This window comes from Phoenix dactylifera, unplaced genomic scaffold, assembly GCF_009389715.1.
Source record: "Phoenix dactylifera cultivar Barhee BC4 unplaced genomic scaffold, palm_55x_up_171113_PBpolish2nd_filt_p 000544F, whole genome shotgun sequence".
Classification (NCBI taxonomy): domain Eukaryota; kingdom Viridiplantae; phylum Streptophyta; class Magnoliopsida; order Arecales; family Arecaceae; genus Phoenix; species Phoenix dactylifera.
The window spans coordinates 27,087-49,507 of NW_024067953.1; the positions used below are offsets into that span (position 1 = coordinate 27,087).

Below are 22,421 nucleotides of genomic sequence, written 5' to 3' on the forward strand. Positions count from 1 at the left end.
TCTATGCAGGCAGCAAGAATTAACTCTTCTTTCTTTATGTTGCTGATTCTTCCACTGAACAAAAAGATTAAAGAATATAGGAAGTCCACAATAACTTACTATCGATGTTTCAGAACAACTATGGGAGGAAGCCTAGCTGAAATTGGGCGAGCCCAGGACTCAAGCGCGGGTTGCCGGTATCCAACAACTGAGCCAATTGGCACCCTCTTAGTGCCAATGAATGCTGATTCTACTTGGGCTCTACACTGTGCATACCCTGTAGACAACGGATTCATGCAAAGGGAAGATTTGATGAGGAGAAAGAAGATGAGTTGGAGCCAGATGGAATGCTGATTGTGGAGACTTATCTGGCAGACTGGATTATCCTTTGTAGATAGCAAAAGGTCTCCGAAATCTTGACAATGGGGAATTGCAAGATAATTCATGAAGCATCATATTTTGCCTCTCAGATTTCTTTGACAAAATCATACAATAAGTTCATTAGCATGACTATTTTATGGCAAACAACCATAAAATTAGAAAATAAAGATCACGTCAGGTAATTCTGAAAGATAGGGATTTCTCTTTATTTTGCTTCAAAATTCCAAAATTTTAATGTATAAATTTTTCATATATTGGATAACAAATAATGTATACTATGAAATTTTATCTTGAAATTCTTATATTTTAATTGAATCAAAGGTTAATAAACTGCAAGCTCTTATATAGTTTCTGTAGAGTTCTACAATGTATGATTTTTCCTTATACCTTACTTTAGGAGAGGGATTGTTGGGCATCTTCTAGAGGCATGCGAGGAACTGACAAGTCGAATCAAAGCTAAAAGAAAAGGATACTTTCAATGCAGAATGATCGATGCTATTCCATCCTGATTGTACAAGAAAGCTGGCTTGCTATAAGGTTGCCAAGACAGACAGCATCTTGATTTGGCTAACCCTTAAGCAGCGCAAATACTTGATGTCGGAAGAATTGCCACCTATTTTGGATAATAGTAATCTAATAACTCAGATACCCAATTATTATTTAGATGTGCCAAAATCATCTGATAACTTTTTATACTAAGTTATGTTCCTATGTGAATTTTTGTATGCTTGTATTCTAATGCTAAAAATTGCAGCAACTCTCTCTATCTCACACACATTTCTTCTAACCAGGTTTTCTTGATAAATGGAGTAAGTTGTGATGTAGATTGATGGCTGTAGCTGACACTCCAGGTTTTCCCCTTCAAAAAAGGGTCCATTTGGTTGCATGTAACTGGATCACCTACAAGTTTGTTACCGCCATTGGCACTTTTCACTTGGTTGCTTCACATTAAGTGCCAACGATATTTGCTTATAATTTTGCAAAAAAGAAGCTTAGATGCTGCAGCATGACCATCACCTAGGTTTGCTGTAACAGCTATCGGAATTGAAACATCTGAGGTTTCAGTGTATCGTCGCTTGAGTTGTTGTTGCTCCAGCTTCATACATCTCAGTTCTTTAGTATTCTTAATTTGTAGACATGGCCTTGTCCAACTCAGCTATAGGTTTTTTTTTTTTTCAATAGGATTCGGGTCAACTTACTCCAAAGCTACTCCAGTGTATTTAGGGATATAAACCTAGCCCAGCCTGTAATCCTATAATTTTGCTAGTTGCACTGGTTCAACCCATGAATCTTATAGGATTTTTAGTGTGATTATTTAAACAAGCCCGTAGGGGACACTCTTCCCGGCAAGTTGAGAAGTTTAGAGTATATGGTACCCATATAACTTTCTCAATCATAGGTTTTTTTCTAGATTTTTTCTAGATGCCGTGGAATACTGTCTTCTTAGTTCGAGCCTCGGACCAAAACCTACTCATCACTGTGGAGAGGAGTGACAACCGCTGGACTAAAGTTCTGCTGGCTTATCCGTCATGCTTCATGATCACGGACTTTTGAAGTACTTTCTAGTTACGTGGAATGGTTTATCACTATAATATTCAATTGTTACGTAGCATCGTACTTTACAAAGATGTTCTCTAGTTTCTTTTCAGTAGATGATCCTTTGGATCCCTTGAAGAATAGGTTGCACGTAGGTTGGATGAGATCCTGGTCCAGCATTTTTAGTTCGATAGAGCTGAGTCTGGACCTGAAAGGAAGATCTAACTATGGCCGTTGAAGGGTTGGGTCTGAAGTTAATAGACTGGCAGTAATTTTTATCAAGTTTGTTTTGGGTCAGTCCTCTTGCAACCGTCCTTCAGGTCGTGGACTGAAAGCACGTCAAAAGGGTTAATTCCATGGTTCCACCGCATTGCAGCATCGCACTTGTTATTCTTCCCAACACCAGACTATCCGGTCTCCGTGCCAAACTAAACTTCCCCAAAAAAACGCATGGTAGCCACTAAGGTGGTAGCATAGTTGGAACGGAGCTTTTGCTTCCACCGGCATGATCCAAGTTTAAAATGCGCGGGCGTCGATTAAAATGTTGGGGACCGGATGCCCCTGCCTAGACATGCTCGGTCGAAACGCTATCTGATCCAGCTGGCACTAAAGTGAAACTGGGGCAACGTACTCACACGTGGGGTGACCCACGGGTCGGGAAGGGTATGAGCAAAATTTCTATTCGCATCGAATATTTCCTGATAGAAGGGGGCCCAGTGAAGATTGCCTCTCTTTTTTGTTCTGTGGCCGCTTAAACAAGGTGCCATAGGCAAGATTTTTCCTTGAGATCGGAGTGAATACCGTGAGGGTATATACCGAGTTTGTGTTGTATCTTTTGGGCAAAAGAATAATGATTGATCTTCTTTTCTAAACGTCGCCCATCGAATCATGCTTCACACGGCTCTCAAAGCACACCAAATTGTCAAGTCATCTGCTGGTGCAGATCTTGAAGCCAACTATTGCATGGAGTGTTGGGCGATAAGAGAGGCGACCTAATCTGCAGCACTGTTTACCTCTCTGAACACATGTGATATCTGAACCTTCGTGAACTCCTGAACCAGTCTACAACACTCTCGGATGAGAGGATAGCCATCACCGTACCTATCCACTCCTCGAATCCAATCAATTACGATCGATGAGTCACCCTCAAGGTGCACACACTCTACGGCCAACTCCCTCCTAACATAAGAGATCTCCTTCCATGCTACCCGAAGCTCTATCCCAAGTGCTGTGAGACCAAGTATGTGCCGACCTCCAGTTGCAATCAGTCTGCCGAGATAATCTCGGATGATAAAACCAACACCTCTAAATATTCCATCTGCCAACATACTACCATCCGCCGTTTGACCAACTTTGTGCATTGGCTTTGCTCTCGGAGATACCACGGATCTTTTTCTTTATTTTTCCAATTTCAGAACCAATTTTATGTAGGGTGAACAATTCACAAGGTTTGTGAGGGTACCTGAAAATGGTGCCCATGAAGCCCGTCCTGTGGTGTCGCCTCTCGGTTTTTTTTTAGAAACGGAGAGGGGTTGTAGTACGCCTCTTCCTCCACCTGGACCTAATCCCAGGTCAGCGGGCTAACCGGGACCTAGGCCTTGGCCTAAATCCTCACCTGATTCCGCCTACTGGACTACCATCAAAAATCTTATTGGGCTATGACAAAATCTAGGTCAAGATCCGGCTCGACAACAGGGCACACCTGGGGCGCATCACAGCCGACCGAAGGTCAAACGGCTCTTTTATCCACAACGCCAATTCTGCAACGCGTCTGCCCAATGCAAACGGAATCCCGACCGCCGTCTCAGCGATTCCGTACCCCCTCCCCCAACCCGATCCGTTCTCCTGCCTCCGCATCTCCTCTCTTCACTTCTTCTCTCCCTTCTCTACTCTCTGATCTCCGTCTGTTCCTCTCTCTCTCTCTCTCTCTCTCTCTCTCTCTCTCCGAGTCTTTTGACTCTTTTCTAAGCCCAAGATACGTCCTTTATTGAATTAAAAAAGGTGCAACGCTGCCGGTGAGTAGGCGGAGGAGGGATGTTGCAGGGTGCAACGCCGCTGGAGACGGCGGCGCAGCTGGGGTACGCGGTGGAGCTGTATTTCGATCCGGCGCTGGAAAACCAGGTGCTTAAGGCGTGGAACGTGCTGGCCCGGCGGCAGATCAGCACCCAGCTTATCGAGATGGCCGCCCGGCCCCACCTCACTCTCCTCTCTTCCCCCTCTCTCGACCCCCTCAAGATCCATTCTGCCCTGCGCTCCCTCGCCTCCCGCCTCGACCCCCTCCCTCTATCCCTCTCCTCCGTCGGTGCCTTCCCTTCGTCTTCCTCCTCCGACGCCCCGGGCAGCGGCGGCGGCGGAGTCCTCTTCCTCGCTCCCACCCCCTCATCTGCCCTCCTCCACGTCCACTCCCAGCTTTGCGACGCCCTCAAGAAGGAAGGGGTGGAGTTGCCCGAGGAATTCCGGCCCGATGCTTGGGTCCCCCACTGCTCCGTGGCCCAGGACGTCCCCAGAAGCCGGATGGCTGAGGCCTTCTGCATCCTCCGCGACCTCAAGCTCCCCGTTTCTGGCTACGCCATGGATATCGGCCTCGTGGAATTCTCGCCTGTCCGGGAGATCTTCTTCTTCCCTCTCGGAAGCGCCCCTGATGCCTAGGTAGACCATCAGATTTAGATTTTTTTTTTCCCTCTTCTTGAAATGTTTGTTCCATGTGGATTGTTTGATTGCGTTGTGGTGTCAAAATCTTATCTTGATGTTGTTGCACAAAGTTGAGTGGTTTTGAAGCGAGACTTCCCGAAGTTTATTGGATTTTCTTCTTATAGAAGTATAATATGAATGCGTTTGCACTAGTATTTGTAGTGTCAAAATCTCATCTTGATGATAGTTGCTCAAGGTACCTTTCCTTCTAATGCTTGGATATTTTTTTATATTCTTCGCCTTTTTGTATGAGCAGTTCATTTACTGAATGGCTATGGAAAATCTTTGGTTGGGATGTTTTCAATGATCGTGGAGGCTGATAAACTAGCACATATCTTTGTTTTGCACTTGCATTCTGAAATTTAGGACTTCGATTTTTTATGTTCTTTATTAACAAGGACATGGTGTTTTTCTCAGTATTGACAACTTTTTGTTTGTTCTTAGGTATTACCCCTAAAGCATATCTCCATTTTTGAATCCAAGTTTATGATATGGTATCTTTTGGTCACTAATTTGACTAGGGCCTTATGTTCAACTTCCATTTTCATGGGAATTGTATTTCAGACAATGTCTTACATTTTACTATTGACCAAGTCCTTGTCCTCTAGGTATTTTCTTCCATCATTCCAATTTAGCATTTAAGCTTATCCGTGTCTCCTAAATTGCCAATAAATCATGATGCATCTTTTTGAATAAACTAAAATTCATATATAATCAATATTAAAAGTTCTAGGCTTGTGCTGACCATTCACATATGCCCATGTGACTAAAAATGCACTTTATGTTGGCACGACTACTTTTAGCATCTGTCACTAGCTCAACAAACATATCCTTGTTATTCTATATACCATATACATACACCTTTTAAATGCCCATGAGAGCATCTTTTCTGGTCCTCTATCATTTGCTAGCTCCATGTGTTGATTCTTCAGGTCAAACCATTGTTCATAATTTGCTAGTCTATTGACGAATTGCGTATTTTTGCACTGAAAGTGTCAATTCTAGTCTAATAATTGTCCTTCATTGTAAGTGACAAGACTCTTTGCACTCGTAAAGTTAGGAGATCCCATGTGACACTCTGATCTTTATACACGTTAATGCAAACATAGCTAGGCCAAGTTTTGGAAATCAGTCAGCGGATAAAATGAACATATGTAAATGGAGGTCATCACGGCCAAGGTCCTTAGTTGAGATAAAAGATTAAAAACATTGTAGGTGTTGAACCAGGGTTGTTATGTAGTGAAGATGATACCAATGCCCCTCGTTTTAGTCTTTGAATTGCTTAGATGCTATGGGATAGGATTATGTGATAACAGTATCCTCAAAGACATAAAATTGTTGTGGAAAGAAAATAGAGTTACAAGTACATTGAATATAAAGTCAAGGAATTGATTTATTTTTAGGCTATGCTTATCATGTTTGGATATTTGTAAGTTTAGGGAAAAGGGAGGGGAGGGTGTTTGGATACTGCTAGCGAACTTTTTAATGCTGGGCTGTTTCTCCAAAAGTTGATCTGTTCTAGTTATTTGGTTGTTAGCAGTAGACTGATGCGGTGACACCTTGTACTGCTGCTGTTTGATGTTTTTAGTAGTTTTAACATCATACCAGAGCAAAGAGAATGCGAGAGCAAATTAAGGTGTTTCATGTTAATGCCCTTGGGCAAAATGAAATTGGCTAGAATCTGCTTTATTGCAAGTTGGTTACAGACAGCAATTCTTTACAATGTTTCAAGGAGTACCTATTTGTTAGAGATTTGAATGGTGGGAAATTGGGTGTTAATCTCCTAAAGGACAACTTCAGTTACACTCAATGATCCAATACTTATCAGGTGTTCTGTTCTGTAAGTTTTAAACTAATCTGGGGAGTGTGCGTAATCTAAGAAATTTCTTGTAAAAGGGATTCAAACAAGGCTGATGAGAATGTGGCAAAGTGGGAGCTTTTCTTGCACATCTAAAAAAGGAAGGAGATAAGGATATTCAGGATACAAAAATGCTTCCATGATCAGTCTCACATTTGAATTTTCTAGCAGCAGAAATTCTGTGTAGGTGCATTGGCTATAACCTGAATCGTACTTGTAAAGGTGCTTCTTGCACTTTTCCGGCTCTTGTAGTTTAGTCACTTGATTTGGCTAGATATTGAGTGATGGCGAGAAGAATGTGTTAAATGTCATGCATGGTTATCACATTAAAATTTTTTGATTATGAAATATATTATTTCTCAATGAGCCTAGAGCAAGAAATTGCTTTGTTAGACAGTCTTACTTGGCGCTGAAGTAAAACCTTCTTCAAAATCTTTGACAAACTAATTTTCTTATATAGAAAATTTGCAGGGCCCTTAGAATCATCAACTGGCATTACAGTCTATGGTCTAGATTAAAGCTCCTAAACTTAAACAAAAACTACAATCCAACAAGACTGTGAGGACTCGTGCGGGTGTGTGTTTAGTCCCATATCGGTTATTTGCTGGGTAGATCTTGGGTACTTATACAGGATCAAGGAACCCAAATAATAACTTCCGGCTAGCTATTTTGGGTGAGGTCCTGGGTTGTTACAAATGGTATCAGAGTGGACCCGGCCCATAATCTATGTGGACTAGGAGATACTGCAGCACGGATCCATTGGGGCTGACCACGGACTGATCGTGGTGCTTGTGATTAGATTTGAATGGATTTGAACCCTTAGCCTGATGAGGGCATCAAGGCTTGAACGGAGGAAGTATGTGAGGACTCGTGCGGGCGTGTGTTTAGTCCCATATCGGTTATTTGCTGGGTAGATCTTGGGTACTTATACAGGATCAAGGAACCCAAATAATAACTTCCGGCTGGCTATTTTGGGTGAGATCCTGGGTTGTTACAAAGACAAAGTGGAAAAGATTTGTGATGGTGTTCACCGATCTGAATGAGCATTAAAACATATGTTTTCTGAAAGGCCATGCTTCTTGATGAGTTGCAGAGATCAATGATATGCAAAGTAGAAAGTTTCAGCAAAAGGGCGAAGTAAAAACAAGGAGAGAAGACTTGGCGAAGAAAGAGGTACCGATGTTCATGTTTAGGTGCCAGATATGAAACAAAAAGCATACAGACACAGATGCCAGCTATTTGTGCAGGGAGATATGAGACCAGAACAGCAGAAAACTTTGCTGTATAAATTCCTATATCATAAATTTTCTTCTCTTTCAAGTTTATTTTTTGATTGATTTTTAGGCAGACATCAAAGGTTAAAGAAACTTGTTTATGTGACATTTTTGCATAGGTTATGGTTCTTAGTTATCCCTTGGTTCATAAACTTATTATAGGCATGTTTGTAGCTTTTATATGATCTAAACTGTTTGAGATACATGAAGGCATTTGAGTTAGGTTGTATTTAAATGGCTATCATGATTAGCAGTCTGTATGCTGTTTGACTCTTAGTTGTATGAGTTTCTTGGAGCAACAAGCTGTTGCACAATTAGTTTTGTCCAATAAGTTCAGAATATGGTGAGAATCCACAATTTTCCGCTCTAGTTCTTTGCATTAAATCCTATATCATTGTGGAAATTTTAAAACCCTCCACTGTAAAATAACGTAGTAAGAACAGACAAGTTGCATCACATCAAACGCCAGTTTTGTATTAGAGCAGCAATCTCTTGCAGCAAGCAATTCCATCTTTAAACAGTTGAAGAATTGGAAAGATGACATTCTTCATCTCGTTACCTTGAGAAGTGCACAAAAGAATGGACTAATATCTCAACTCTCAAAGAATGTCAGGTACGTGTGTTTAGGACTTCTAGTAACAGCTTTGAAAGATGTGTTGACCTTATAAAAGGCGTCCTTAAGTTCAAAGTTGGAAAGGCAGTCTCGGAAGGAAAGATAAAATCCATTGGAAGAACTATCTGGTCTCAATGATTTAAATGCAAAGCTGAGGTCTGATTGAGTAGTTGAAATGTGGAACTCTATGTTGAATCAAGTTTAATATTGCTGTATGATAATCTTTGACTTTCCTCGTATCCAATTTAATAATCATTATTATAGGAGGCTGTGATCATTATCTTTTCTTCTAAAGGGTTTTGACATCTTATTTTAATTTTTGTATGTTTGAAAAAGTCAACTTAGATTATTTTATAATCCTTGGAAGGTATATGATGGGTATCTTTGTCATTATTGCTTAAGTTATCATTTGCATTAGTTATCCTAGTTAAGTCATATTTTAGGGGTCTTTACCTTTTTGAGGATTTTCCTGATGAGATTACGTTGTCAGAAGAAGTATGAAGTGCAAAACAGATCTAGAATTGTATTTCGGCTATTTTCATGAATCAATAGCTGTTGGCTGTACCTAAGTAGGTTGGGCAGAAAGTCAGAAATCCTCCATCTTTTTACTCTATCTTTTTCGGATCTGGATAGCAGATCTCCTATTAATCTACATGAAAGCATAGAAGCACATTCAGAATTTTAGAATGTATTATATCATCTACAGCATGCAACGCTTATATACATCATCTGGGGTATGACTAAATTGATGCTTGGCCCACAAATAGATGTAGGAATGTGTGATTGCTAAACTGAGCAATGTGAAATGCCCTGAGCTGCAGAGGAGTTGCTAGCTCTATCAATGACTTGTCCTCATGTTTCCTTCTGGATTTCAGAAGGCAATGTGATATAAACCAATGACTAGTGTATTCGGATTGCAGAAATGATGATGTACATGTTTTGTCCTCATGTTAATAACTGTGTAATAAATTCTATTCTTTGTTTTGGTTTCCTATTTTTCATGTAGGAGTAGGATAGGTAAGTTAGCTTTTGGTTTTCACTGAATTGAAAAGGGTAATTGGGTAATTGGTCGAGCATGTGTTGATTTGATGAGTTTTAGCTCACCTGAGATGCTGGAGTTTTTTTATCATGTGGCACATATTGCTTGTATCAGGATATCACTTAAGATATGACTGCTTTCAGCAAAAGGAGCACAACCAATGCATACGGGTTTGATACATAATTAAGACATTTTGTGGCAATTGCTTAGATAGGAATGTGCATTTTGTAAATTGGAAGGATGACTTTAGAAACCGAAGAAATGTTGAAAAAGTGTCATTCTTGCAGTTTTAATGACCTTCAGAATGTACCGTGACCATAGCTGCCACTTGGCACTGAGGGTAGAAGTTTTGGCTGAAATGGACTAGTTTCAGCTTAGTCTGAACCAAAAAAATTCTCTGCTATTGAGTTTCAGCAAAATTTAGTCACCGGGGTTCCATTAGTTTTGATCAAGATTTTAAATCCTATGAAATAGTGGTGCCCTAGTTTCTCCGTGGAATAGGATGCTCTGCTGTTCCGCCCCATCCCGACGGTAGTCCTGATCAAACGTTCCGGTAGATATCCTCCACCTCTCGCCCTTTCTTCTTTCCTTTCCTTTCTTTCTTTTTTTCTTTTTTTTATTTTTTTCTTCTTTTTTTCAATCCTTTCTTTCCTTTTCTTCTTTTTTTTTCTTATCCCTTCCTTTCTTTCTTTTTTCCTTTTTCTTCTTCTTTCTTTTTCTTCTCCTTCCTTTCTTTCCTTCTTACGTTTTCTTCTCCATTCCTTTCTTTTGTTCCGTTTCTTCTTCTTCTCTCCTTTCACTTTTTTTCCTTTTTCTTCGTATTTCCTTCCTTTCTTTTTTTTTCTCTTTCTTCTTCTCTCCCTACGTGGATGGGTTTCAAAAACCCAAACCCCATGCCAGTCCTGCATTTGGATGCATTATTGCAAAGCCTGATTGCTTCTCTACAGCTGCAAAATACCTATAAAGGTGGGGGAGGTTAGGAAGAGTTTTAAGCTGTCAAAGTGTGTGCTTGATCTTTTTAATTTGTTAAGGCACCCATACACCAGCCGCTATGCTGAAAGACAGGCATTTGGGCATTTTGAGCTTATTTGGATGATAGAAGTTGCTATCCTCTGAAAACTCTGGATTGGTGGTATTTCCCTGTATAGAGGCAAAGGAAAAAAGGAAGCAAAAATGGATCAAGCCATCTCATGTAAATTTCCTCATTTTCTGGAACAACAAAATTCAGTTCCAAGGTGATTTTCAGTATCCTTACAAAAAATCAGGATTGGAAATCAACGGTTACCCCTATCTCCTCCCTTTCCTCACCTCTGGGCATAAGCTGCAACCAGTCAGATGTTATCTGTGGAAAGTGGCTTCCGTCATCCAAATAATGCCTCAATGTACAAGTTATCTGCATAGTCCAAGAGTATGTGAAGCTATATAAGGCTCAACAAAGGGAAGTATAGTGTGATGAGGTATTAGACAAGTCCCACTTCAATTGTTAGTTGTTGGAAGCAGGACATTTTCAGCAGCAGGCACTGAATTCCTAGCAAGTTGTTCTCAAGTACCTTTGGAGTAACATAAAGAAGAACATGTCGACAAAATATTTTTTTTTCTTAAGAGCAAAATATCCATTTGGATATACTGGAAAGGATTTTAAATAAGATCGGGTTTTCATAGGAATTGGATATGTTAATAAAATTTTTTAAGATAAACTTTCAGATGGAACCAACAAAATTCCCCATAAGGTTTAAAAAGAAGAATGAAAAATCTGGAAAGTCAGGAAAGAAAAATCAAATCATTAACAAATTTCTTTATGCTGGAAAAACTAAATTGGTTCAAGAAACCTAGCAGGTTTCATCTGGAAATTCATCATATGTGTAACAAGTGAATAACGATCATACCCAGAGCTTTGATATGGCCCTGTATTAGTCCCATCTTGATTCTGTCCAAGGATTTTTGCTATATTTGTGTTAAGAATTTACACTATCTTCACAAAGAATGAGATTTCCATCTGAAAATTGATGCGGAATGCAATATTTTGATGGATCCCAATATGAATAGCTAATCAGCTGTGAATCCAATATCAACTCAATAGGCACCTCTTGTCAAAATATATGGTGTATGGGGAGTAAGGATTTCTTGTCTGATATTCCTTATGCTTGTGAATTTTTAGTACACCAGTTAATAAACAAATAGAATTCTGGAAAACTAATTTAGAAAGTATACCTTGACTTTTATATACTAAGAAACCTCAGACCTCAGCACATAGTTGAGAAACATCTGATATTTTTCAAATAAATGGTTAGATATATTTTTAACATTTTTTATTGTTTTGAGTGTAGAGATAAAGTTTACTATTTGATTATAAATATATGAGTCTGGTTTTCAATTATTTCCAGCTGCAATTCTGAATTAGCAAGTAAATGGGAAAGGTGGATTATTTGTCTAGTTAGGTAATTCACTAATTTAATGCAACATTCTAAATTTGATTTCTCTTTTTTACATTAATAACTGAGATATGTATTTGGCTTTTAAGTCACTAATCAAGCATAATTGGCAGGTAGTATTTGCTCTAGCATCGAAAATTTCCAGTGGAAACACAAAACTACATCTTAGTAGGTGTCTTGTATGGAAGCAGTCTTGTTACATCTGCTAATCAAAATTCCTTCTACATCAAACTAATGACAAGAAAGGAGGTCTGCATTCTTGACCTTTCTGAAGGACAAAGCAAGATATTACTAGTAGCAAGCTTTTAACCCCCCAGGATAAAGTGCTTCCTCTAAATTATGGAGGCTTCAGTATGTGTTGTGCAAAAGTTCTCATTTGTAAGTGATACTGACTAAATGGTTTTTATTGCTAGTTCTTTTTCTGACATGCATATGAAACTAGTAATATTATTCTGAGAATCATCATATCTCTGTCTTGCCATTTTTTGTGAAGGAAAAAAAAAAACTCTTCATACCTTTGTGCTCCTTGTTAACTTTGTAGCACCTGTCATGCAAAATTTTAGCCTATTTCAGCCCAGATGGACTGGAGGGCAGCACATATGAGGTTCTCTAATTTAGTTTCAAATTTGGGCCAAATGTCGGGGCACTAAAAAATATGAGTATCATTATCATTGTAGAAGTTCAGCCACTTGATGATTGCTAAGGTGTGTCTTCCTTCAACAGTGCAAACAACAGTTCATTCCACATGTCGATTGGCCCTGGAAGGCACCAATGCAAACAGTCATTGTAGCCTCCCATCCATTTATTGTTCCAATGTGACCCAGGGTGTGCATCAGGCCGCATCGTCATAGCCCTAGTCACATCCAAAAGCATGAAATGTTTTGCTCCTTTTGGCTTTTCTACTTGCAATTTCTTCACCTCCTCCACTTGAGCGTTCCTAAGTTCCCAATCGGTCCCACTGAAGCTTACATCCCCTTCATTCGCTGGTCTAATCCTTTTGCAATCCCCTCCAGAATTCCAAGTCCCATTCTCGAAATGTGCTGGTGTAAAAGTACGTAAGAAGGTGAGTAGCCCCTCACATTTTTCACATTTACTTAGATATTTGAGTGCTGTTCTGAAGGCCCTCTGCACAGCATAGTTGATTCCTAGATCTGTAAGGTTTGCCTCTGAGCAGAACGTACACCCAATAAGCTTGCCTCCCTCATAGAGATAATTTTTCCTGAAGAACCAATGACTATCAGAGATGACAAGATAGTTGATCAAAGGAAGTTTCTCGGTCCATTTGGTGTTGATCCTGTCTAAGTGCAAATCAAACACCCCAGAGGCTGATCCATTGATCATTCTCTCTGTTTCTTCTACTAAAAATCTGGTCCACAGCTTCATGATGGTGAAGTCATAAGATTTGAAGTACCAAGTCCGGAATTTGTCTTCAGCATCCTTGTCCACATCTAATGGAGTCTCCACCTGTAAATCGATTCAAGAATTATCATTAGTTATGTAATATATGGACTATGATTGGATATAGTGCATTTGCTCTAGTTTCTTTATTAGTGGAATTTAAGGGCATTCCCAGTGAGCTGATTGATTCAGTTATTTGTCCTATTCAACTTGCATTTTGTTGCTATTCTTGGTCATTGAATAAATTGAATTCTTTGATTATCTATTTAAACAACAAGAATTAAAGGAAAGAGATTCTACAAACCATATTTCACATAATTGGTTTTTGTTTTGCCTAAAGGGGATGCATTTATTGTATATTAGATTCAAAATTTACATTATGAAAAAAGAATTGTCTTGGAATGTTAGCACTCCTCTGTAGGATATTATGATACTCTTATGATACTCTGAGTTTTCATCTGCATCTAATTTTGATGTAGTTAAAATGATTTACAAACATTATTCTTCTTATTAAATAGAATATGAAAAAATGTTGATTCGAAATTGTTAAAGAAGCAGATGCTAGCTGGACTACAGTAGGGGGAGCAGGGAAAAAATTACATCGCTGACCACAATTTCATCTTTTTTATACTTTTAATTCACATAGCTTCTAAACTTGCTGGAAAATTGAGCATATTTTACGAGATGGGAAGGCAATATTAGTCCAAAAAGGGGAAGAAGGATGAGGAGCAAGATTATTGAAAGACCCGATTTACGTTATTAGTGAATAGTTGTGTTTAACAAGAGGTATGATTTCAATAAAGTTATGGAAGTCATAAATATAGTTGGTCGCAGGAACTATTTGTCCACCTCTTCACTAGACAATAGCATAACTGGGCAGTTATTCTACTGATTGCATTAAAAATCCCTATATTTTTTATGACTGTCACTAAATATTCAAGCATCATTGGCCTTAGTAATGGTCAACCTAAAATCATGGTGAAATAAGGATTTCCAACATTATTTCACACACGCAAGCATGCACACGCATGCACGCACACAGAGAGAGAGGCTTTCTAGAAGGTATACCGGACGAGAAGCTGACAGTGCAAATCTTACTGAATGCTTGCAAAGAGCAATGACAATGCTTGATTGTTGATCTTGAAAGATTGGTGGTGGAGAATATATGTAGTAGATTGCCAAAGTTTACTTTATATAATGTAGATTTAGTGATAGAAATTAAAGATTGATTTCCTCCTAATATGGAGACCAGTAGCAAGCAGATCACTATCAACTTCAAAGAACTCAAATATTTTTTTTTGAAAAAAAAAATGTAACTTCTGGTCAGCATTCACCATAAATTTCCAAGTTGATTACTGAGAAGCAATTTTGTCTGTCTGCTTTTTGAGAAAGTTTCATTAAATTGATCAGAATCAGCTTGTTCTTACATAGGGTTCATAGTATCCTGGGACAAAGAACTAAAATTTGATTTTCTATTTAGTAATCTGCCACTTCAAATATGTTGGTTTTTGAGGTTTGAACCAAAATAGTATCGTAAATCTGAATCTAAGTGTTAACCGATCGTTCCTTATGATTTATTCTCGATTTATTATTTTCTTATTCTTCAACTATAGATTTTCGGCTTTTGTACTTCTAGAGGGCAGCATTTTCTTTTTCATATACTTCTAGTATATAACTAGCACCTGGGTAAGGTCCATATCGCCAATAATTGATTGGCAGAAGGCTAACCATATTCATGTACGCGTATTCTTTTGAATGTTCTTGTCGATGATGGTCAGGCAGATAATAAACCAACATAAAGCCAAACCATTGGCAACAATTTGTGGAAGCAAATCTAGCATGATGTGATCTAATGAAGTCATTCTCCCAAGGAGGTCCTATACAAGAGAGACAAAATGCAAGGGCAATAATCTTCTGAATTTCTATTGTCAGTTTGATACAGGAGATTGGTTTCGTATCCTGATCTATAGAATATTATAATCAATTTCAGATTTTCTGGACTTATTTGTATGATCCAATTTTTCCCCTACTGAAGTGTTCAACCAAAGACTCTTTCCTTCAAAGTATCCAAAAATCGCCGAGACTAGAAGAAAAATTCGATTCCTATGGAGTGCTATGTAGAAAGGCAACTCTCTGGTGATCCAAACCAATTGAAAAGATAATTCAAAGGAAATGCTGAACCACCATGGACTTCCATGGGATGAAAAAACAGAAGGCATCTCTTCCCAGGTTCAACGAAGTGAAAGTTGGTGAGGAAGCAAATATCACGAAATAGTAAAAGAAGTCACATATAGTGATCAATTCAACTTCCCCGTGTTTTCTTTTCCCGTGATCACCGGATCGAGGGAGCTATTTTTTTCCAACCTTCTACATGTGAGTATTCCAAATAAGAAGCGTCAACTTTTCTCCCAGGTGCCAAGTCGAACAAAGACAGCAGGCTTCCACCTTCCCTAATAGACCTTGACAACCATAAAAAATTTTCTGTTGGTAATATGACCACCATAATAAATTTTCCATAATCTCCACATTTTATTCGTATCTGACGATGCAGTGCACCTATTCCTCTTTTGGAATTATTGTTTTTTAAATAAACTTAGTAACTCTATATCTTGACAGTATTTATAGAGTCATTAATAGTAGCAGATACCTTAAGGGCATCTTCGCTTTGCATTTTCCTCTGATCTGATTGATAGAGTTGAAATATTAATGGTACTTTTTATGATTATCAATTAATTTAATATATTTCTACAATACCGTTTAATTAAAGAATGTTAATATAGTTTATTAATATTAACATAAAAACTGATATCTGTTTTGTGTAAATTAGCTGTTTTCTTGTTAACAGCTGGGACTATTGTATAAAAATATTATAAAAGTATGGCTTTAATATTCCGAGGACACGACTAAATTCGTTATGCTTTATGAGCGATCCATATTGACCATCTACTCTATATTATGGAGCTTGACATAATTTAAATGCATATAAACCAAAATTCAAGTTTTTGATTATTTACAGAAACGAATTTGCCAAACATTTTCCCTTTTTGTTATTGAAAAATTGTGCATGAAATGATCATTTCATTCACAGGGTTACAACGCTTCGTAACATTTCGATTTTTTTAACAGGAATTGCACATATCCTAAATTATGGAGCATGGTATATATCAATCATTGATTTATATATATGTCTGATGACCTAGTTTAATTATAACTAATTTGGCCATGCCCTCTCTATGGTAATGTTTCCAAGGAATATGCAATGGCTGTCATCATAAGCATTTTTATCATTTTTTAACAAGATGTTACATTTATCTTACGCATCTTTATCGACGTCAAAGGCTCATAAATTCCAGTATTAAAATCTACTGAACTTCGAGAAAAAAAATATAAGATGGTGATCTAAATAAAAGTGAAAGGAAGAGGAACTCCAGTTGTCACCTCAGAGAGTAAGCACAGAAGCGATTCTAACTGATTCCGGGCGACCGAGTCGCCGGCGAAGGCCATCCTCTTCCCTCTAACAATGTCAAGAAACATCCTAGCCTCGAATCTTGGCAACTCGCAGCCGTTGGGCTTCCACCTCCAATTCAGATAGTCTGTGTCTTTCCCATACTTCAGACAGTCCTTGGACTCCATCAGGGTCCGGCACGTAGCGTTAGTGTAAGCAGGTCCTCCAGAATCTGGTACCCATTTACCTTTGGAAAAATCACAACCCATTTTAACTGCACAATAAAACCAGTCATCATCAATCCAAACTAAAAGGCTGCATATTCAAATATATATTAATCAAATAAACCATTTCGATAGTAATCAGAAAAGATAAATAAGAATCATTTGTTTTCTCGAGAATCATACCTTTGGTAGAGTTATGCGAAGTAAGCTTTTGTTTTGGGTCTTCTCTTTGATCGAGATCTTTTTGTGGGGTGACCTTGTAAGGGTTATTAGGAAAGAAGGCAACAGAAAGAAGAAAGCAGGCGGAAGCCACGAGCGGCCATAAAAAGAAGGACCTGGTTTTCCTTGAACTCATCCTGGTGGTGGGAGGGGTAAGGAATGAACTCTTTAATTATGTATATATAGGAGGAGGAGGAGGAGGAGGAGGAGGAGGAAAAGAAATGATGGTGGTGTTTGTGGGCAAGGTGGAATACAATGAATCCCACTTGAGATCAGAGCAAGTATTTGGAGATTTTGGTGCCATGGCGACAGATGGAATGGCCAAGGGAATTAAAAAACTTTCCTTATATAAAGAGCTTTGAGGACTTTAAACCATTGGTCCACGATGGGAGGATTTTGACCGGGGCATGCATGGGGCGCGCTCACGACGTGATCGCCGGAAGCCTCGAAAGAAAATTTCAGAAAGCCGCGGGTGCATTGACGGACGCGGTAAACTTACCTCGTGTCTTTTTCTTTTTCTTTTTTTGTTTTTTTCTGTTCCGGTCCAACCCACAGCTCATAAGGATACGGTTTGTTGAAAGTTTTGGCAAGAATTCCATTAAAGTCGTTTGTTTACGCATAGCTCCCTACTCGATGTGGATGTCCATATAAATAGCATTATAAATAGAATTTTTTATTTTGAATAATAAATAAAATTCTTATTTAATACAGTTCTTTAGTAAAATATAATAATATAATGATATAATATTATTAATAAAAAAACTTATTAGCTTATTAAATAGTGTTAAATAAAGAGTTTATTAATATTAAATTAATACAAAAATTAATGATATTATTAATAACCATATCTTCTTAATATATGACGATGATATCCTGCCCATATCCTCATGGGTTATTAGATTACACTTAAGATTTTGTTAATTTCTACTGTATTTTTATGATCTTAAAAGATCGTTTGATTGGGGTAATCTCGCATAGAAAAAACTAAATCTTATATCAAATTACCATATTTGGTATGAAAAGATGATACAATATATAGTAAAATAAATGATGGGTTTCACCCCTATTTTATTGTGACAGAATGTAAAAGAAATACCATTAGGAGGGTGGCATTTGTTTTCCAATATTAGATTAACGAGTAGAGGTAACCTAAAATTGCCATCGCTTGATGGAGATATCCTTTGTTTTTTCATTGAAATCCACAAATGCACTTTTTAATATCGTCAATCTCATAATAATCCCAACTCAAAACATAGAAAAACCAAGTATGATTAATTATGCCTAAAATAATATTGAACATGTTTGTAAAAGATTTAGCAAATGCCCCTTTTAATTCAATGGTATTGTTGAAAATTTGGCAATATTCCTAAACAATATTACTTTCAACAAAATGTAGTAATCTTTTTTCCAATGTTATTTTTTGGGATAATTTTTCTACCAACCAAACATGGTAAAATTTATTTTCCCCCACAACTATTTTTTTCAAATAAATGATGCTTAGGAATCATCATATATTTACCTCATGATCTTATATATTCCAACCAAATGAATCCTAAAAATAAAAGTACAACCATTATTGACCTCCATATATTGCATTTAAATATTTTCTAAATGCAATATTGTTCTATTTCTTATTATTGCATGTTGGATCATAATTTTATTATTTTATTGTAGTATAGTATTTTTGTATATTGATAGATATGGATATACTATTAAAACTTTTGTATAGCAAGTATATCATAAAATTAATATCAAAAATTTATTTTTATAAAAAATTAAGCTCTTATATTTGTTATATTCTATTCTATTTTGTTATCTATTCTATTATATCTATTCTGTATTGCATTCAAAAATAGTTGGAAAAAAATTGCACCTCGCGCACTATGCGGATTATATACTAGTGAGTATAATCTAAAAGTAAAATAAAATAAACTAGTATTCACAATATAAGAAGACAATATAGATTTTAGTTTTATAGGAACGTACATAAGTATTATTAAATTTCAACCCAAACTTAATGTGGGCTATGCCTCTAATCCCACCCCAATTTTTAGTTGACTTGCTGGGGCCTTGCTGATATGTAGTTGATTGAGAGGAGGGCTTTGGAGAGGGACCTTGTATCATAGTTGTCATGGCAAAGGGCTTTGGTTGTGCCCTTTATATGAAATCATTCTAGCTCGTGCTGCTATTACACATAAAAAGAAGAAAGAGTAAAATAGAGTGATTTCATCCTAGATCCACGATAGTCCTGCTCCACCTAATAAGTTTTTATATTGTAGAGGACAATAAAGTCTCTATTCGTCCCAACAAAAATTCAGCTAATATACTTACGAAGCCTATCACTAAGAAAAGTTTACATGGAAATGGAATAGAGCTTCTCTTGGACTTGAGCTTACCTGATGAGATTGGACTATGATCTCTTGATACTCTAGTGTTTGATGTATTAGGAGAGAGATGGAAGCAAGTTTTCCAGTGGGAAAATATTGAGGTGCAAGGACTTGGGGGGTGAGGCCCTACACCTTTGACCTATACCCAAGCATGAATGGGAGAGGGAAAGTATCCCATAACCCACTCCCTCTCTTGTTCCTTTTTAAACTCTGTGACTCATCCACTTCCTCATATGTCAAAAAGCTAGTTGGAGAGTATTATTTAAGTTCTTTGGTTTGTATAAGTATGCAGGATCTATCTATTGCATAGTCAATATGAGACTAAACGCATGTCTGTATGGGTCCTCGCATATGAGCTAAGCTTATGTTGTCTCTAAAAGTGAAGAGGATTGCAAGAAGGTATTAACACATATGAGAAAATACTCAATGGCTCGATATATTGAAGAGTGGTGCTACAGTGGCTTTAAAAATGGGTGCTGGAGCGTCGATTCATTTTCATTAGCTTTGTAAGGTTTCGTTGTTCTTTTTTATCCTTGCTGTTTCGTTCTATTACTTCTTGTACTCTGTAATTTTCTTAAAATTGTTTAAAAATAATAGATACATTTATCTCTTGGTCACAGTTAGAGAAAATCAAAATAGGTAAAAAAAAATTACACAACTTTTTTTTTGTGCCGTTATAACTTGTTGGGTAGTTGAAATGCCATACTAGAGGATCGACGTTAATTATAGTTAATGTTCATATAATAATACCAAAGAAACATCATGGTGATCTGATTACTTTGGATCCGCTTCGGATTATTATCATGTACAATTAGTAGGGGATTCTAGTGCTAGTGATAAACTCTGATGACTCCATGCTTCTAAAGATGAGAACATCATTGGCATATCATTGGTATGCTTATTATGAAAGTCTGGCCATAGATTCTAATGAAAGTGCTTTTGGTCATTACCTATTAATATGCTTGTGAACTTCACAAGGAAAAACCATGCATGGGAGATGGAAGCTGCAAGTTTAAACCACACGTCGAGCGTGATATGTGCAAACTCCTTTGTATGGATCTTGACTCCGCTATTTAACTCTCAAATGGTGCAAGCACTGCCGGGACATGCACTAGATTTTAACCCAGGAGAAGATTGGCGACTCTTTTACTTCTTCTGCGAAAGGCGATGGGGACATACTTATGCCTTCTAAGATTGAGATTTATCACTGCATCCTGTCAAGGATTCTGGTCCTCTGCTTATAGGGGCTTGAAGTATGATGACAAAGATGATAAAGGGAAGTATTTTGTATTGGATTATCAAAGGCTTATGTGCCTCTCATGCTATGAGGGGACTCAAAAAAACGCTCGGGCTTTGCCTTCATGATAGACCTAAAACCAAAATGTCGATCGTCTAGAGTTGGGGAATGATTACATTAAGCAAGTCTGATGAATGGATTTGGACAAAGAGCAGAGGTAGCATCTCCATAAAAGAGAGACAACAAGACATTACTTAGTTGGCAATGGATCTTGCACTTTTGTGTGTCGTCCACTGTTCAAAGCATATTACAGTTGTGGATGGGCCGGGTCTAGCTCCAGTTCACCCAAATTTTGAAACAGAGCACACCTAACGATCCAGCCCAAAGTAACGCAAAAGCAGGCCTACCCCCCAACGTACGACCAGGTTTATAAATTTCCACGCCGAAGCTCGGCCCGGTGCTCTCAAAGCTGGCCTTTCGGTCCGACCCAGCCCATTGATAGCCCTAGGGAGCACGTGGTTTTCTGAGCCCAGTTAGGTGTCCCCAACGCAAAGTCAATTCGAGTGGCTTGAGAGATGGCTCGGTTCAGGAGATTTGAGGGAGACTCGCGTATAATTGTTCACAAGTAATTTAGACATGGATTGGCCACAGGGCACAGCTGAGCTCAGCTCAGGAGCTGTTAAAATACGGATGGCTGCAGTAAACTAGGATTTCATGTAATATCCAAAATCCAAATGAAAAAGAGGAAAAGAAAAGAGAGAGAGGGATGGAGGGAGAATGAGAAGATAAACTTAGGTTGGCTAAGGGAGGAAAGGCCATGCCTAGGCCTAGGTTTTCATGCCATTAGAAATTGAAATGAAAAGGGAGAGCTGAGAGAAGGAAGAACAAGAGAAGAGAATAAAAGGGAAAAGGATTGGAAATTCCCCTAACCTGACCTATCTTATTCCATGCCTAGGTTGCCCCAATCTGCAACAATGACCTCTCCCAACCCACTAACTCAGAGGCTCAACCCAACCAAATCAGCCATATAAACAGGTTCAAATGAATCGACTCGTAACCAGGTCAATCCAAAATGACTTATTTATTAAACAGATTTAAACTGGTTAAACTGACCAGAATTCTTAACTTGAATTAGATCTATTTACCAATAAATTAATTCTATTTACCGAGAGATTCATTATTTACCAATTAAATTGGACATTTACCAATAGATTCATTATTAATTCTAATTGATAAATAAATACCTTCCATTATAGCATATTTGTACTTTTACTACTTATCTCTAAACCATTATATGCTATAAAAGCAAACAAGAAGGGAAATTTTACATATGTGGTTGGGCGAGGTCCGCCCAACCTGTTTGAGATATCTCAAGCAAATGCAGTATCATCCTCCAAAAGCCATCTTAGCTATCAAATTCCAATGTATCCTCTATTATTGCTTCCAATACTATACACGCAGAGACAAATAGCAATAATAGCAAATGCACCTAGACAACATAATAGAATTGCTGCATACAAATCCAAATTTTAAGTTCATAATAATCCTTTCACATTGGCTGTAAGTCCGTGGTAGCCCAAAAATGCTTCTTCTTTTTTTTTTTTTTGTTCTAGTACAATAGCGGCTTACACCTGAATGCAGCTAACAAGATCGGAAAGAAAAAGATTATACAATAGAGTAGAAACCAATCCATGGTCCACCCAAAAAT

At 37.9% G+C, this 22,421-nt stretch overlaps 2 protein-coding genes across 3 annotated transcripts; one reads left to right on the top strand and one right to left on the bottom strand.

The window, feature by feature from the left end:
• Positions 1-3,657: 3,657 nt before the first annotated feature.
• Positions 3,658-12,268, top strand: LOC103710038. 2 transcript variants are annotated; one of them, XM_039119393.1, is made up of 3 exons: positions 3,658-3,711; positions 3,898-4,545; positions 11,917-12,268. In XM_039119393.1, exon 2 carries the CDS (start codon positions 3,931-3,933, stop codon positions 4,543-4,545), a length of 615 nt encoding a protein of 204 aa, XP_038975321.1. In that variant the 5' UTR covers positions 3,658-3,711; positions 3,898-3,930; the 3' UTR covers positions 11,917-12,268. The 2 variants fall into 2 exon arrangements, with proteins under 2 accessions (XP_038975321.1, XP_008793842.2); XM_008795620.4 differs by lacking the exon at positions 3,658-3,711 and having other exon boundaries at positions 3,772-4,545.
• A 178-nt stretch (positions 12,269-12,446) lies between these two features.
• LOC103710067 (protein ALTERED XYLOGLUCAN 4-like) lies at positions 12,447-17,326 on the bottom strand. Its single transcript, XM_008795657.4, has 3 exons — positions 17,054-17,326; positions 16,640-16,920; positions 12,447-13,267 (listed from the first exon to the last, which is right to left on the bottom strand). Exons 1-3 carry the CDS (start codon positions 17,223-17,225, stop codon positions 12,503-12,505), a joined length of 1,218 nt encoding a protein of 405 aa, XP_008793879.4. The 5' UTR covers positions 17,226-17,326; the 3' UTR covers positions 12,447-12,502.
• Positions 17,327-22,421: the final 5,095 nt, after the last annotated feature.